Source organism: Phaenicophaeus curvirostris, chromosome 9 (assembly GCF_032191515.1).
Source record: "Phaenicophaeus curvirostris isolate KB17595 chromosome 9, BPBGC_Pcur_1.0, whole genome shotgun sequence".
NCBI classification, from domain to species: domain Eukaryota; kingdom Metazoa; phylum Chordata; class Aves; order Cuculiformes; family Cuculidae; genus Phaenicophaeus; species Phaenicophaeus curvirostris.
This window is the reverse complement of record NC_091400.1, coordinates 16276038-16290259: the sequence shown is the minus strand read 5'-3', so window position 1 is coordinate 16290259 and position 14222 is coordinate 16276038. Positions and strand designations below refer to the sequence as shown.

Below are 14222 nucleotides of genomic sequence, written 5' to 3'. Positions count from 1 at the left end.
GCACTGGCACAGGTTGCCCAGGGAAGCTGTAGCTGCCCCATCCCTGGAGGTGTTCGAGGCCGGGTTGGATGGGGCAGCCTGGTCTGGTGGGATGTCCCTGCCCATGGCCGGGGGGTTGGAACGGGATGACCTTTACGGTCCCGTCCGGCCGAGCCCTCCCCGTGCTGCCGTGGCTCTCAGGGCAGCCCGGCCCGCGGGGCGGCGCTCCCTCCGCCTGGCGGCGCCGCGGCGCGGTGCCCGCTCCCACCGGCAGGGGGTGCGGCGCCCCGCGCCCCGCCCCGCAGCATGGCCGGCTTCGCCGACCTGAACGTGCCGCACGGCCCGGACAAGAAGTCCCTGCAGAGCCTGCTGGAGGCCGCGGCGCACCGTGAGTCAGGGGCGGCGGCGGCGGGGCCGGGCGGGAGGCGCCTCCCCGCGCTCCTCTCCCTTCAGCTCGCGGCTCCATGCGAGCGAGCGGCTGGGCCGAGGGCTTCCTGGGCCGAGGAGCTCGGAGAGCCGCGCTGTGCCTCGCAGGCCCCGGCTCTGTCTGTTTCACCCCTAACAGCTGGCTTTTTCCAACGTGGACATGCTTCCACACCCTTTCTCCCTCCTTCCCCCTTCCACCCCCCCGAAGTTTCTTATGCCTTACGTCTTTTTCCTGACCAGCGTTTGGGGGCGATTCCTTCCTCTGGTTCCTGTAAAGCTATGCCCTCTCAACTCTGTCAGCATCATTTCAGATGCTCACCTTCCCTTCTCCTGTAGCCGTATCTCTCCCTTCCCCGTGTGGTCTGCAGTTTCAACAACTCTCCAGACTGTCCCTAACCACGTTCCCTAAAGAAATTCATCAACAGGACCAAACTAAGGCAAAATCTTTGGGGGCCCCAATTCCAAGCATTCATGTTCACGAAGTTCTGCCATCGAGCCGCTATTGTCAGGACTGGGGTGTGTTCAAAGGCAAACAGAATTGTTTTGTTTTAAGGAGCTTTTTGGGTGAATTAACCATCAGAAAAAAATAATGTGAAACGTAAATATGCATGTGATTATTAATTTTGAGACATTTAAGTGATGAGCGTTTAACAGGTTGCTGTTTGGATTTGTTCCTGTTACTTTACTGGATGAAATATTCTTACTATGTATTTACTTTTTTTTTTCCAGTGGGATATTCTGCAGTTGCTCTTAATCATGTCATCGATTTTAAAGAAAAGAAACAGGTAATTTCTGTTGGGGTTATTTGTGCTTACTCTGTTTTATCTCTTAAAACTACACATCTTATTACACGTTCTCAGACAGCTGTATCTGCAGAATGCAAAACTGGATGCAAGTAGAAATGTCCATGTTTGTGACAGAACCCCCCATTTTATAATTCGGAATAATTGCCCTGGAGAGAATAATTGCCCTGGAGTTAGCTTTTACTAGACTCATAGAATGATATGGTCCATGCCTTGTCCCCGAGAAATGGTTTGGTTAGCATGGTGAATTTCTTTTTAGGATTGGAACACAGCTTTTGTTTACATTGTAAACTTAACTAATTAACTTTGTTTTGTTCTCTTTTAAGGAAATTGTCAAACCAGTACCTCCTTCAGAGTTGTTTCTGTCTTTGCCTATTGTACAAGTATGTCTAATTACATTCCATCTATGTATTATTATTCTTAGTTATATTCTTACCTTGGTATGTTTGTATATCTGATTGTGTATTACATGTTGATCAAAAAAAGATAAACTTGTTCATTGCTTGATTGTTAAAATTCCCAGCATTGGAAGAGCAATACAATATTAACTAATAATTAAAATTTATTAATTATCTATAATTTATTATCTAATGGCTACTTTAGAAATTATTAAAGAAATTGTTTCTTGTGGATTTTTTTTTCCGATCTTTTTGTAGTTGAATAATTATAGAATCATTCTTGAAATTTGTGTTTTGGAAATTAATTTCTGGTTTTGATGGATCAATATTTGGATATAATGAACCAAATCTGTTTTTTTTAAATTACTGACATATGTTAATTCAGGAACTTTTTCCCCCCCATTATTTCTCTCTTCTTTCTATTGTCCCTTCCTCAGAGAAACACAATAAATTGTTCTTTGTAAAGGGAAGATATAATATCAAGCATATCAATATAAAACAGGGAAGTGTAACAACAGATTTTAGAAAATTAATGTAGGCAAGTATATGAGCAAGCCATCTCTTTCTTTATGTAGCGGAGAGGATGAAAGTCATGACAAATTTTTGCTTTGGAACCTATTAAGTCTTTTGTGTTATTTGTTTTTTGTAGGGGACCTCTAAAAGGATTAAAGTCTTAAGCCGGCTAACGCTTGTTGTTTCTGATCCTTCCCACTGTAATCTCTTGGTAAGTATATTCAGAATATTGATTTTCCAATTTTTATTTCCTTTTCTCAATGAATGAATGAGACTTTGGAAATTGCATGGAGAGAGAATGGATTTTATAGGATGTTTGGAAGTGATTTCTGGGATTACATCTTTAGCAAATAGGGTCATGAAAAGATGCAGACTTATAAGACTGAATATGGCTTCTGTTCATTATGTGTCCATATGGGGCAACAGTTCTGTTCCTTGATTCTTTTCTTTGATTTCTGGACCTCCGTATTTAAACCAGAAGACCACAGGCAAGCCCTCTGTTTATGTTTTAGTGCTATGTGATCAAAGCAAAAGATATAAAGTGTCTTACTAGGGGGATGGGGCAAGATTCAAAACTTCACAGTATGGCTCACAGCAGAGACCTACTATGTAATTGGGTGATTATTAGCTTTGTTTTAGAGTACTTGAAAGTGGAGAGAAAAAAACCCTCATTATTTTGTTGGTAGTCATTGTGCATAGCTTTGGCATCTGCCAGAATTCAAAGTAGTAATTGTGTCCTCCCTTTCTAGAGATCCACATCTGCAAATATAAGGTTATATGACATCATAGCAGTATTTCCAAAGACTGAGAAACTGTTCCATGTAAGTACAATGATCCAGTAACTTCTGGTGCCTTTGCTAGTTTGAGTACATGCTTTGTTTTGATTTCGTTTCCTCTTATGTACAAGCCTGCATGTGATGAGGCGCTTAAGCAACATAGGCTGCCTGAGAAGGCTGCAAGGAATTGCAGGAGGCTGCAAGGCCTTAAGGTGAAGCCTGAAACATCTATCTGATGAAAGGACCTGTATGCCCCTGCACTGTAGTTCCCTTTGCGTGTTTTCTACTCTAATGAGTACTCCTCTCTGGTCAGGAGAGAAAGTATCCCTTATTTTCTGATATATATATATATATGTATACACACACACATATATACACACACTATCAGTATGTAGAAAACTTCTGTTTTGCACATTGACTTCTCAAACTAACAGCTTCCCTGAAACACATTTGTTATCTTCTGTTAGCACTAATTTTTCCTGGTCACTGAAATGCCAGGGGAAGTGGGAGGATTTTAGAGTAGAACTAATGTGGTTCTGAGAGTTACACCTTCTTCCTTTCAGTCTTAGATCTTCTCTTGGAAGTTTGTCCAAATCAATAGCTGTTCTTTTTTTCTGTATTTTTTCCCTTTATTTCTTTATCTTAAATCAAAAGAGGAGCAAGAGCTTATGAGACAGAGCTAGTTCTGATTGTCATAGCATCTTATGAACAGATAAAATAAAATTTCCAGAAGTAAACATGCCTGATTAAACATAACAGCACTCACTCCCTTGCCAGACTGAGATTTCTGGGTTTGATTTTTGTGGATGCTCTAGTTGAGCGAGGGAAGCTTTGCTTCTGTGACTTCATGATGTTTGTTACTTTGTCTGCCAAGAAGATCATTGAGACTGTAAAAAAAGTACATGGGGAAATACTTGAAGGGCAGACAGTCCTTTTCTCACTCAGATTTTTATCCTGGCTGTTCAGAGCAAACTTGCAACTGATAACTGCCTCCAGAAAATTTATGAGTCTTTGAAGGTGTTACTGTATCGGTGTTACAGAATAGAAGCTGGGTTTTGTAGCAGTAGTGCTAGTAGTGTAGTTCCAGATGTGCTAGTGAGAGAAAACAGTAGGTGTGAATCATTTTCAAAGCCTTAGTTAGGACTAATTTGTGACCAACGCTGTTGTTTCTCACATTGGTTTATATTAACAGAAATGCAATTATTTTAAACAAACCCTCAATACTTTGTTACGTCTGTGATTTTAGAAGAACAAAGTATTGGAAGCGTGTTTGACCATGAACTGTCTCAGTCCATTTCTGGTGTTTGACTGAAACATTTCTATTTAGAGGTGATACCTAAAAGCAGACATGTAAACTGATTCTTCAGCTGTTACTAACAGCACCAACAGTCATATTGTCTTCCAGCTATATTTTGAATAGACCCTTCCTACCACAAAAATTTCTAGTTTTAAAGCACTGTCCAAGGCAGAATGATCTCAGCTTGGCTTGTTGGATCACAGGTGTTTGTTATCTCTGTGTCTTTCATATATTTAATTAAGTTGTTCTTGAATACTTGGTAACAGCTGATGTGAGTGGTCTGATTAAGTGAAGCATTTGGAAACAAGTCATCTTCTTGTCAGAATACTTTTTGTACAAACCCCAAAATTGTGATGTCTGATCTGTTGCAAGGTCATAAATAATGTTAACTCTGAACTGGAAGAGTAAGTGGAAGTGTCCCATCTCTTGTTAGCGTTGGCAGGCAGCAAGCAGGCATGTAGTTTAAAGCAGTGTGAAGAAGGTACAGGGGCACCAAAAGCAAACATGAATCTCTTTGGAGCAGTGCTAGAAGTTAATTTCAAAGAGAGCTTGCCAGTGTAAAACTGAGTCTGTTTGGGGTTTGTTTTTTTTAAAGCTGAAACTGTTCTCTAGTACTCCTGACCTGTTTTGACACATTAAAGTGATGTTTTTCTGTTTTGTTTTTCTAAATTACTTGCCCTCCTTTTTGAAAACTTGTCCAAGTAAAGTACAAAGCAAGAAGCTGTAGAAGATGGTGAACTTTAAAGAATCTTTCAGCAGAAAACTTCAAGCATAAATTATAACAGTTGCAGCATAATGATACTTATTTCTGACAGCTTTTATTTCCCTTGCAAGATTTTAGGAGTCTTGAGTGATGTGAGAGGCACAAATAGTTGTAAAATACTTCTGAGGGCCACTCTCCACCTCTCTCTTTTGGTCTCTGGTGGTGTTATAAAAATCTCACTTTTCATGAGCTCAATCAGTTTATTGTGTATTTAAACAAGCACCTGAAGCGAAGTAATCGACAGGGGCATGCTGTCTTGTTTTGTGGGGAAGGGGCATGTGCTCTCATTTAAGTGTAAGTATTCTTTATTTTCAGTCATATTTTGAGTTCTGATGTGTCTGGATGTCCCACTGCAGGAGTGTTTAAACTGGCATAAACAGTCACTCCCTTTTGCAGGTCCTTCTCTGGTCTGCTGGTGTAGCTGCTTGCATAGCTGTGTGGCAGTTTGGTTTGCAGAAGATGCTTTTGGCTGCAAAGTTACCAGAGTTTTTTGCCAAGTTATTTTGCAGGCAGAGATGTGCTCTAATTTTAGCATGGCTCAAAACCTGTTGTTGCAAGCCAGGGAAGGTTTTCTGTGACCGAGTGTGGCAGTAATATGTATTGAAAGATATGCTCAAATTCTCTGAGTAATTAATGTCCTCAGGGGTATGAGGAAGCTGTGTTTGCCAAGATAACTGTAGAACATGCTCCTTCTTTAAGTCTCCCAGGGGGATTGTTTTGAGCTGCAACAGGAATGCCCGCTCCATGCCAGTAATAAGGCCTGTGCCTGTTGCTTTTCAAAAATTTTGCTTTTTAGGAACTGTGACTGTTTCAATCATACCAGTTAGTTCTGCCTACTGTTTGTAAGCAATTAGTAGATCACCAATATCTAAAAAAAAAAAAAAATTTGTTTATGTAAGTCTGAGGATGTAGTGCAAAGCCAAATTTCAATGTTTATTCCTAAAACGTTTGCTAAAGGTTATAGAAGCAATGGTGAATTTATTTATTGTTGTCTGGAGTTTCCCAGCAGATGGAGCTCTTGCCTGTGGTGTGGCCAGGTGAGCACCCGGCTCTGCAGCTGCTGCATATCATTTTCTGTGTGAAGTTCTTGCACTTCAGGTCTTTTCAGCAGACAGGGTAATCTTAACTTGTCTGTGCATGTGACTTGTTGAGGAGCCAAAGCTAGGCTGAACACTGGAGCATTTAGTGAAATCTCCTTTCCAACTTCTGTGCACTGTAGGAATTCCTAATTATGGGGAAGTGTGACTCTTAATTTGGTTTTCCTTGTTGGTGTTTTCTGAAATGTTCTTGTTATTGAAATCCTTGTATTTGAGTCACTCTTTTTCTCACTGGCTTAATTTGCAAAATGGAGAAGAGTTTTCCAGTGTTTCTGGAACTGGTTAGGAAGGCTTATTTTCTCATCATGTAGATGTACCTGTGTGTGTCTGTTGTGTATTCTTGCTTTCCTTAATTTTCAGCTTTCTTCTTGAATTTCCTCTGGTCTAACTGATGTCTTTCTACAAAATGATTCATAGCTATTTGCTCCATGCATATTCCTATAAATCACCTCTGTCTAGATGATAGTTTGTATTCTATGTAAGAAAAGGCTTAAAACTGGCTTCAGTAGGACTAAATTAGACTTATTCAAGTCTAGTTTGATGCAGTGAATTCCAAAGGTGTCCTGCCTAATAGAGTTGATACAAGTAGGGCATGAAGATAAAGTTTGGTCTGGATGGCTTGGTAGAGATGTTTCAAAACCTTGTGGTTTGCTGGATCTTTGAATTTCCTGCATATGTACTGTGGCTCTCTTGTCTAGGAGGGGGTGCTATCAACAGCTAAGAAACATTCTTAAAGCTGGTCCTCTGCTCTCATCTCCATCCAAATTTTGTGTGAACAAACTGATAGAAGAGTAGTTTGCAAAGCAATAGCCTGCCCTGCATTAGAGCAGAGTGCAGCAACCCCACAGCCAGGTCCTGAGACTCCCTGAAACCCTGATCGGTTTTGTGCTGGTGTGAGGGGGATGAATGGTTTGTGCCTTTCCCAGGTGTATTTGGAGCAGTTTCAGGCAGATTTCTGAAAGCCGAGTTCCCCAACACACAAAGTTCCTTTTCAGCATCTTCAGTCCACTTTATCACCTTTGTTACAATGCTACTTACAGACATTAATCTGGTCCTGTGTAATCATCGTTATGGGTTAGGCATAGATAATTCCTGCATGTTTTATGTGTGTGAGATTATATGTAAATCACGGGCTCCCTCTTACATACACTTAATTTTCTCTGTACGTCAGCGTGGAGATTGTCAACCCTTTGTTCATTCCTTACCTCTTTTAATACAGGCTGTACATTGTGGTGTGAGCTCAAAGCAAAGCTTTTGAACTGTGACCTCTAGTGCCATCTTGACACTTTCCCAGAGATCTGGCTTTCAGGAAGGGGAGCATGTTCCCCACCCAGTCAGGAAAGTACTAGACGTGGGGCGCCACCAGTCACTGTCTAGCATTCTGCTTCTGTTTCAGTCTTTTTGTTACTTCTTGTAAAAATACTTAATCTGTAAACCAAACAGTCGCTACACTGGAATTAGAAAGTGATAGGGAAAGGGCACTTTCTGGGCTGTTCCCTTCATAAACAGGAGTTGTCTTTAATTACCTCTGAGTTTTTTTGCCAAAAGCCAGCATTGCTTCTGCATGTCCTTTGTTGGAGAAGAACAAATCAGTAAATCTTGGCTTTGAGTTGGTCGTTATTGTATCAGAAAAGTAGTTCGTAGGTGAGGGACGACTTGGATTTTAGCCCAAAATGCTCAAGCTGTGCACCTGCCACCTGCTGCTTTATTGGCGTACCTGCAAGGCATATTACCTCTTCATTTTAAAACGGAATTCACCCCAGAGATACATTTCTTGCTTTAAGAAATGAAGGAAAATATCAGTTCACCTAAAGTTGGTTATATGTTTTTTGGTTTATCTAATAATCTCTTTTTATTTTTTTGCCATAGATTGCTTGCACAACTCTAGATGTGGACCTGGTATGCATAAATGTAACAGAAAAGCTACCATTCTACTTCCGAAGACCTCCTGTGAATATGGTAAATTACGTCTAAATTGTTTTCTTGCTGTTAAATTCTGTATTCAATGTCAGTCTGAGTTGTATTCCCTACCATTTCCCTCCCACCATCTTCATCCAAGTGACTCTTTTTTTTTTTCTTGCATAATGTATAGTGTTGTTTCAGATGTCCTTCACTTCAAGGCCTCCACTGCGACATTTAATACACAATGTTGTATGTTCTTTCTTTCTCCTCTGTGTCCCCCACTTCAGAAGGCACAAGTGGTGTTCACAAGGAATAGAAACGGAGCCTTAAGGCCACTGCTGTGCAAAGTAGTGAAATGTGATGTGATTGCTAACTAAGCTGCCTCCCAAACCAGAGGTGATACAGCTGTGTTAAATAAATAAACAGCCCTGTGGTTTAAAAGACAGGAGAATGTAAACGATGGTGTTAACTGGGGAGAAGCATGTTGTGCCAGTTATTTGGTGGACAACTGTTTTGAATCCATACTTAGACAAAGGAATGTCATGGCAAAGGAACCAAGTGTGGAATTGTTAGATATCTGCTGTGGTACACGAGATGGCTATCAACATGGATAAAGTATTTTGTTAATACAATTCTGCCTGCTCTTGGTTGTTTGTTAGAAAGCTTAATCTGAACATGCTTTTAGGTGAACTAGTTTTTCTCCTACTTCATCTTCTACAGAAAGTTTGACCTAGAATGAAAATTAAAAATTAACTAGAATTAATCCTGAAATAGAACGAAAGTAAGACATTAAAATTTACTAAACACTGGAATTTTCAACATTTCATACGAAATTGTTATTCCCAATGGAAAATTGTTTGAAATTACTGTAGCTGCCTAAAATTCCAGCAGCTGACCCAGGCAAGGAGCTGGGTGGCTCTTGGAGCCCTGTGTTTGTTGGCATTTTCCTTCCAAGCTACTCCTCAGATTCCACACTCCCATCTTCAAGGCAGTCTGTCTATCAGACTGGTTTTGTACATCCTCGGCCAGTCAGTTTTGGTTGTTGTGATGCCAGTCAGACAGATTGGCAGGCAGATGAAGTAGCGGGGATGAGGTTAAAAATCTGCTTGTCTGGAAGTTGCTGTATTGCCATTACCTGTTTTGGTTTTGATAAATTCAGGCTTCTCTCCTTGTTTGCAGATGTTGGCCCAGCTCTGTGTAAAACATTTGATGTGTGCATAGCTTCTGTTGTGCTCACATTCAGAGGTCATGCCTGGGTGGGAGCTGGATGAATTCCATCTGTATTCAGTTACTGAACCGTCTTACTGTATTAACATTACAGCATTTTTTTAATAATCTGAGCATAAAGCATAGAATAGTATTTTGGGCAAATGTAATATAGGCCAGGGAACTAGGAACGCTTAGGTTTGAATTGTGTCTTTATCACTAGCTCACTGTGTTTGTAGAAAGTTGCTTAACTTTATGTATTTGGAAAAAAAAGAATATTAGGCTTTTGGTGAAGTGCTATAAGAGATAGCACAGGACTTCAAAGCCGCTGAAAATATATCGAGTATAGATTTCTCCTGTGACTTGCTGTTATTTATCATTGTCACAAATATCAGAGTATGCTGTGAGACAGGAGAGAAAGGACCTCATTGCTGCTATTATGCAAATTCTCCATCTGCAAGATGTGGGTACTGTGGGAGGCGTCCTTACAGCAGGTTGTGGGGCTACAGTAGGAGAGTCCTCAAAATTTCAAGACTTGTTTATGACCAGTAGACGTGACCTGTCTCTTCAACTCTGTGATAGAGGGAAGCCAATTACAACTAATAAGTGGCTGCTATTTCTTTGTCTGTTATGTTAAAGTTCATTTATCAGTCATCCTAAGATTCAAGTACACATGTCTGGTGTTCAGTGAAATATGTCCACCTCACCCGCATGCCCATGTTATGCTGTGCTCTTGCTGGAACAATTCTGTCTTAATTTTTTCATATATAACACAGTTAAACTGAGAATAAGCTGCGTCAATAATAGACAACAGTTGGTAGATGGTTACGCTTCTCTCCTTTTGATTTTTGATAACTCTTTTTCATGTGAAGGCAATAGATCGAGGCATTTACTTTGAACTTCTTTACACACCTGCCATCAAAGACTCCACAATGAGAAGATACACAATTTCAAATGCAATCAGCCTGATGCAGATCTGCAAAGGAAAGGTAAGCTCTCAAAGTGAAAGCAAGCTAATTAATTCAGTTCAAATTCTCCTGGAGTTGTACAGACTGAGCCATTTTAAATGAGTTTGATGCTGGGATTTCTGAAGCTTTGACTGAATCTTTGCATGCTAATACAAGGACACAATTTTTCTAGCTCTAGATACTTACAGCCATGCACCACTGCATGCCGCCTTCTTAAGCTGTCAAACTGTTAGATTCTTTTTTCAGAACAATGTATGTTATTATTTTATGCAATACCCAAAAGAAAAAGACAAAAACAAGTTTGCACTAGAACCGAAATCTATGTATCACTTTAAAATCCCCCATTTCATATTTCTGATTGACCAAAAGCTTTTTTTTTTTTTAAAGTATACCTTGAATATGGAGGGTAGAAAATAAGAAAGAAGCAGAGATCTTGGTTTGTTAAATGGTTAGTCAGATCAACTGCATTCTTTCCTGCTACTGAAACCCAAGGAAGAAGTAGCGGTTGCAGCTGATATGTCTGTAATCCATTGCTTTCATACCTTACCTCCTCTCAGCCTACCAGGCTAAGCTGCTTGTCATGCTGGGTCCTCTCAGGCCATGTTTTTTTTTAACTGGGAAGCGTATCGTAATGCATATTCAAGTTAAAAGAGATTGTAGCTCCCACCACGTTTATTGGAAATGGCCTTTGCCACACTTAGCTAGTCCAGAGAAGCCAAAATTGGCTGGAAGTTAATTGCACAAAATACTGACTTGCAGATGAGGTACATAGACACAGAATCCCTTTCCTTTGGGATTCCTTTTTGCCAGTGCTGTTCTTTCCTCTGTGCAGTTAAAGATGTGCTTCTCATGCAGTTTTTGATTTGGAGAGCACCAGTTGAGCTGATGTCACAGACAGAGCAAGTGGAATGTTCAAGGCGCTGGGTTTGTGCACAGTGCCCTTTCTGCATCTGTCAATCTAGTGCATCATCTGTGCATGGAAGGTAACTCACTGGGAGCTGGGCATGACAAAATGTTGTTAGGACCTGGGAGAGCTGGGAGAGGACTGCTAGATTGTCTTTGGTTTTCTGCCTCCAGGCTCCTTACCTGGTGGGCCAGCAGAGATGGCTATTAGCCCTTACTTGGCAGTTTGTCTCCATCAGTTATGTAAAGGCCTTTTTTAAAGAAGATTTGGAATGGCTGGTGCACAGGCTGTTTGTCTTGGCACCTGACATGCGGCTCTTCCCTTCTGGAACTTACAGTGGCTGAGCTTGTAGCAGATTTTGGATCCTTTTGTTCCTCTTCTGTTGTGGTAGGACAGACAAACTTCTGGAAATTTACTCATATCCTCAGAGCTGGCATTGAGCAAATTCTTAAAACATGTTAAAATGTGCAGGAAATGAGGGAGGGACTTGCCTGCCTTGTCAGACAGAAGGTGTGCATAGCTGCAGTCCTTCACACTTCCCGTGTTTTGATAACCAAGTGTGGGTGCTGTGCCTGGAGCAGTGTACCAAACAGCTGCTGTCTGCTTTAGCTGGGGAGATAATGTTCTGTCTTTGAGTTTTTCCCTTTAGCCTTTCTGTTGGATTGCCTTTGCCTGCCTCTCCTTCACTCACTAGCAGTGTTTTTTGTGTCTGCTCTTGTCTCCCTCTCCCATCTTACCCATCCCCTGACTGGAAGTCAGTTACCTTTGAAGCAGGTGCAGCACAGCAGTGAACCACAATCCCTCACTGTTTCAAGATGGCTCGCACAGCTGCTTAGGGAGCTTCTCTGAGCCTAGGAGACAGATGTTGGTTGCTACAGCTCCGTAGCAGGAGACTTGAATTTTCCCAGCGAACTCTTGCAGTCAGCACCGCTGAAACTCAAAAGCATCTTTGGGATCCGTAGTGCATTCATTTTAAAGGTGAACTACATAGAAAGAAATGTCCTAGGCTCCATCACAATGTGTGCTGATAAGTTAATTTGGTGTATGTATTGCTTCTGCTTCTGGCTTTCCTTATACTAAGGCAGACTTGTCTGTCTCATTCTTTCCTCCCCAGCACATGAGGAAACCTTGGGCACAGTGTGAACATGCAGTCATTTCCATGCAAATAGTTCTTTATAGGTTGAGATCTAGCTGTGCACAGAGGATTTGCTTGCAGTGTCTGCCCTGCTGGTTGTGCTGAGGAGGTGTCAGGACAAACAAAGCAGTGTGGGGAAGAGATCAAAAGCTGCATCTTGTAACTGGAGGTGGTGTGATGTGTTGGTGATGCTGACGTCAGAGAGGGAAAGTCTTTTGCTGCCTCAGTACAGTTCTCATTCCCACCCACTCAAGCAGGAATTTCCAAAGCCTTTTATTCACTGTAATAAAAGGTGCAAGGAATGTTTTGCTGCTGCTGCAGTTTCCACCTGTGCAAAATAATCTTCCCCTGGGTGAGCATCCTTGGAGGTTCAACATCAGGAGAGCACTGGCAGCTGAGCTGTGCAACCTGCCAGCCCCTGAGCAGTCATTTACCTGTTCTGTAGAAAGCCTTTGGGGAAGAAAGGAAAAGCTTGTCTCTCCGCTTGTTGTTTTTATGATGGTGTCAGTGTTGAAGAAGGTGAGTGTTATGGCATGAATTGGCAGCCACTGCGTACCTGCAGACAGGTTTCATCAACCATTGAGAGTTTGATTAAGGCCAGAATCAATATTGAGTCTAGGATTGAATTGTACTGTAACACTGAGAACAGATTGAAAATTAGAGAGCACTGAACTGTCTAAAGACACTCTGCTGCTTCTGGGGGATCCTGGACCCTTCTTCTAAGTCCATTTCTGTTACCATTCAGGCCAAGTTGTCATTTGTGTTGGGCTCTTTACTGTACATAAAGGGGGCAGTTCTTAATGCAGTGTGTGCAACACTCTGTTTCTTATTTACCCGTAAGGTCCCTTTAAAGTTGCTTAATGCCATCCCTCTGACATTTATAGTGCTTAGCCTATCCCTCTAAAAGGTGCAGTGCTTATTCAACTTGCTTCTCTCTGTGAGAGCTTTGTAGCTGCAAGGGAGGGCTTGTCCCTGTGCCCCTCTCTCTGTAGGGGACAGGGAGATCATCTGGGTTTATTCGTGCCCCCAAATTAGGATCCACACCCTGCTAGAGTTCAGTTCATCTGAGGACATCAAATACTCTGGTAGTTAATTGGACTCTGAGCCTGAACTTAGCTGATCTCATAAAGTCTTTGCTGCTTGCCCTTTTTTTTCATTCCATGGTGCTGTCTGACATATGAGTGTTTGTTCTCTTTTGTTTTCCAGAACATTGTTATATCTAGTGCAGCTGCAAGGGTAAGTCCCAGATTTTTGTTGAAGTCAGAACAATTTGTGGATTCATCTGTAGCTGAAGATACAGCTTTAATTGTATATTAAGTGTATACAAATACTAACCTGATCGCCTTCTATGACAAAGTGGCTCGGCTGCTGGATGAGGGAAAGGCTGTGGATGTGGTCTTCCTGGACTTCAGTAAAGCCTTTGACACAGTTTCTCACAGCATTCTGCTTCGGAAACTGTCAGCCTCTGGCCTGGACAGGCGCACACTCTCCTGGGTGGAAAACTGGTTGGATGGCTGGGCCCAGAGAGTGGTGGTAAATGGTGTGAAATCCAGCTGGAGGCCAGTGACAAGTGGGGTTCCCCAGGGCTCAGTGCCGGGTCCAGCCCTGTTCAATGTCTTTATCAATAACCTGGATGAAGGCACCGAGTGCACCCTTAGCAAGTTTGTGGATGACACTAAGCTGGGTGGAAGTGTTGATCTGCTGGAGGGTCGGGAGGCTCTGCAAAGGGATCTGAACAGGCTGGACCGCTGGGCTGAGTCCACTGGCATGAGGTTTAACAAGGCCAAATGCCAGGTCCTGCACTTGGGGCACAACAACCCTATGCAGTGCTGCAGACTAGGAGAAGTCTGTCTAGAAAGCTGCCTGGAGGAGAGGGACTGCCTGGGGGTGTTGATTGACAGCCGACTGAAGATGAGCCAGCAGTGTGCCCAGGTGGCCAAGAAGGCCAATGGCATCTTGGCTTGTATCAGAAACGGTGTGACCAGCAGGTCCAGGGAGGTTATTCTCCCTCTGTACTCAGCACTGGTGAGACCGCTCCTCGAATCCTGTGTTCAG

General features: G+C 42.2%; 1 protein-coding gene across 2 annotated transcripts in view; it reads left to right on the top strand.

The window, feature by feature from the left end:
• The first annotated feature begins 260 nt into the window (after positions 1 to 260).
• The window catches only part of RPP30 (ribonuclease P/MRP subunit p30), a 21983-nt gene continuing 8021 nt past the window's right edge, over positions 261 to 14222 (top strand). Inside the window, exons 1-8 of one of the 2 annotated variants that reach the window (XM_069864337.1) lie at positions 261 to 367; positions 1135 to 1190; positions 1535 to 1591; positions 2256 to 2330; positions 2869 to 2940; positions 7922 to 8011; positions 10033 to 10149; positions 13374 to 13403. In XM_069864337.1, the coding sequence (XP_069720438.1) occupies positions 286 to 367; positions 1135 to 1190; positions 1535 to 1591; positions 2256 to 2330; positions 2869 to 2940; positions 7922 to 8011; positions 10033 to 10149; positions 13374 to 13403 (579 nt within the window). In that variant the 5' untranslated portion in view covers positions 261 to 285. The remainder of the gene's footprint in view (positions 368 to 1134; positions 1191 to 1534; positions 1592 to 2255; positions 2331 to 2868; positions 2941 to 7921; positions 8012 to 10032; positions 10150 to 13373; positions 13404 to 14222) is intronic. The other variant, XM_069864339.1, reaches the window with a different exon arrangement.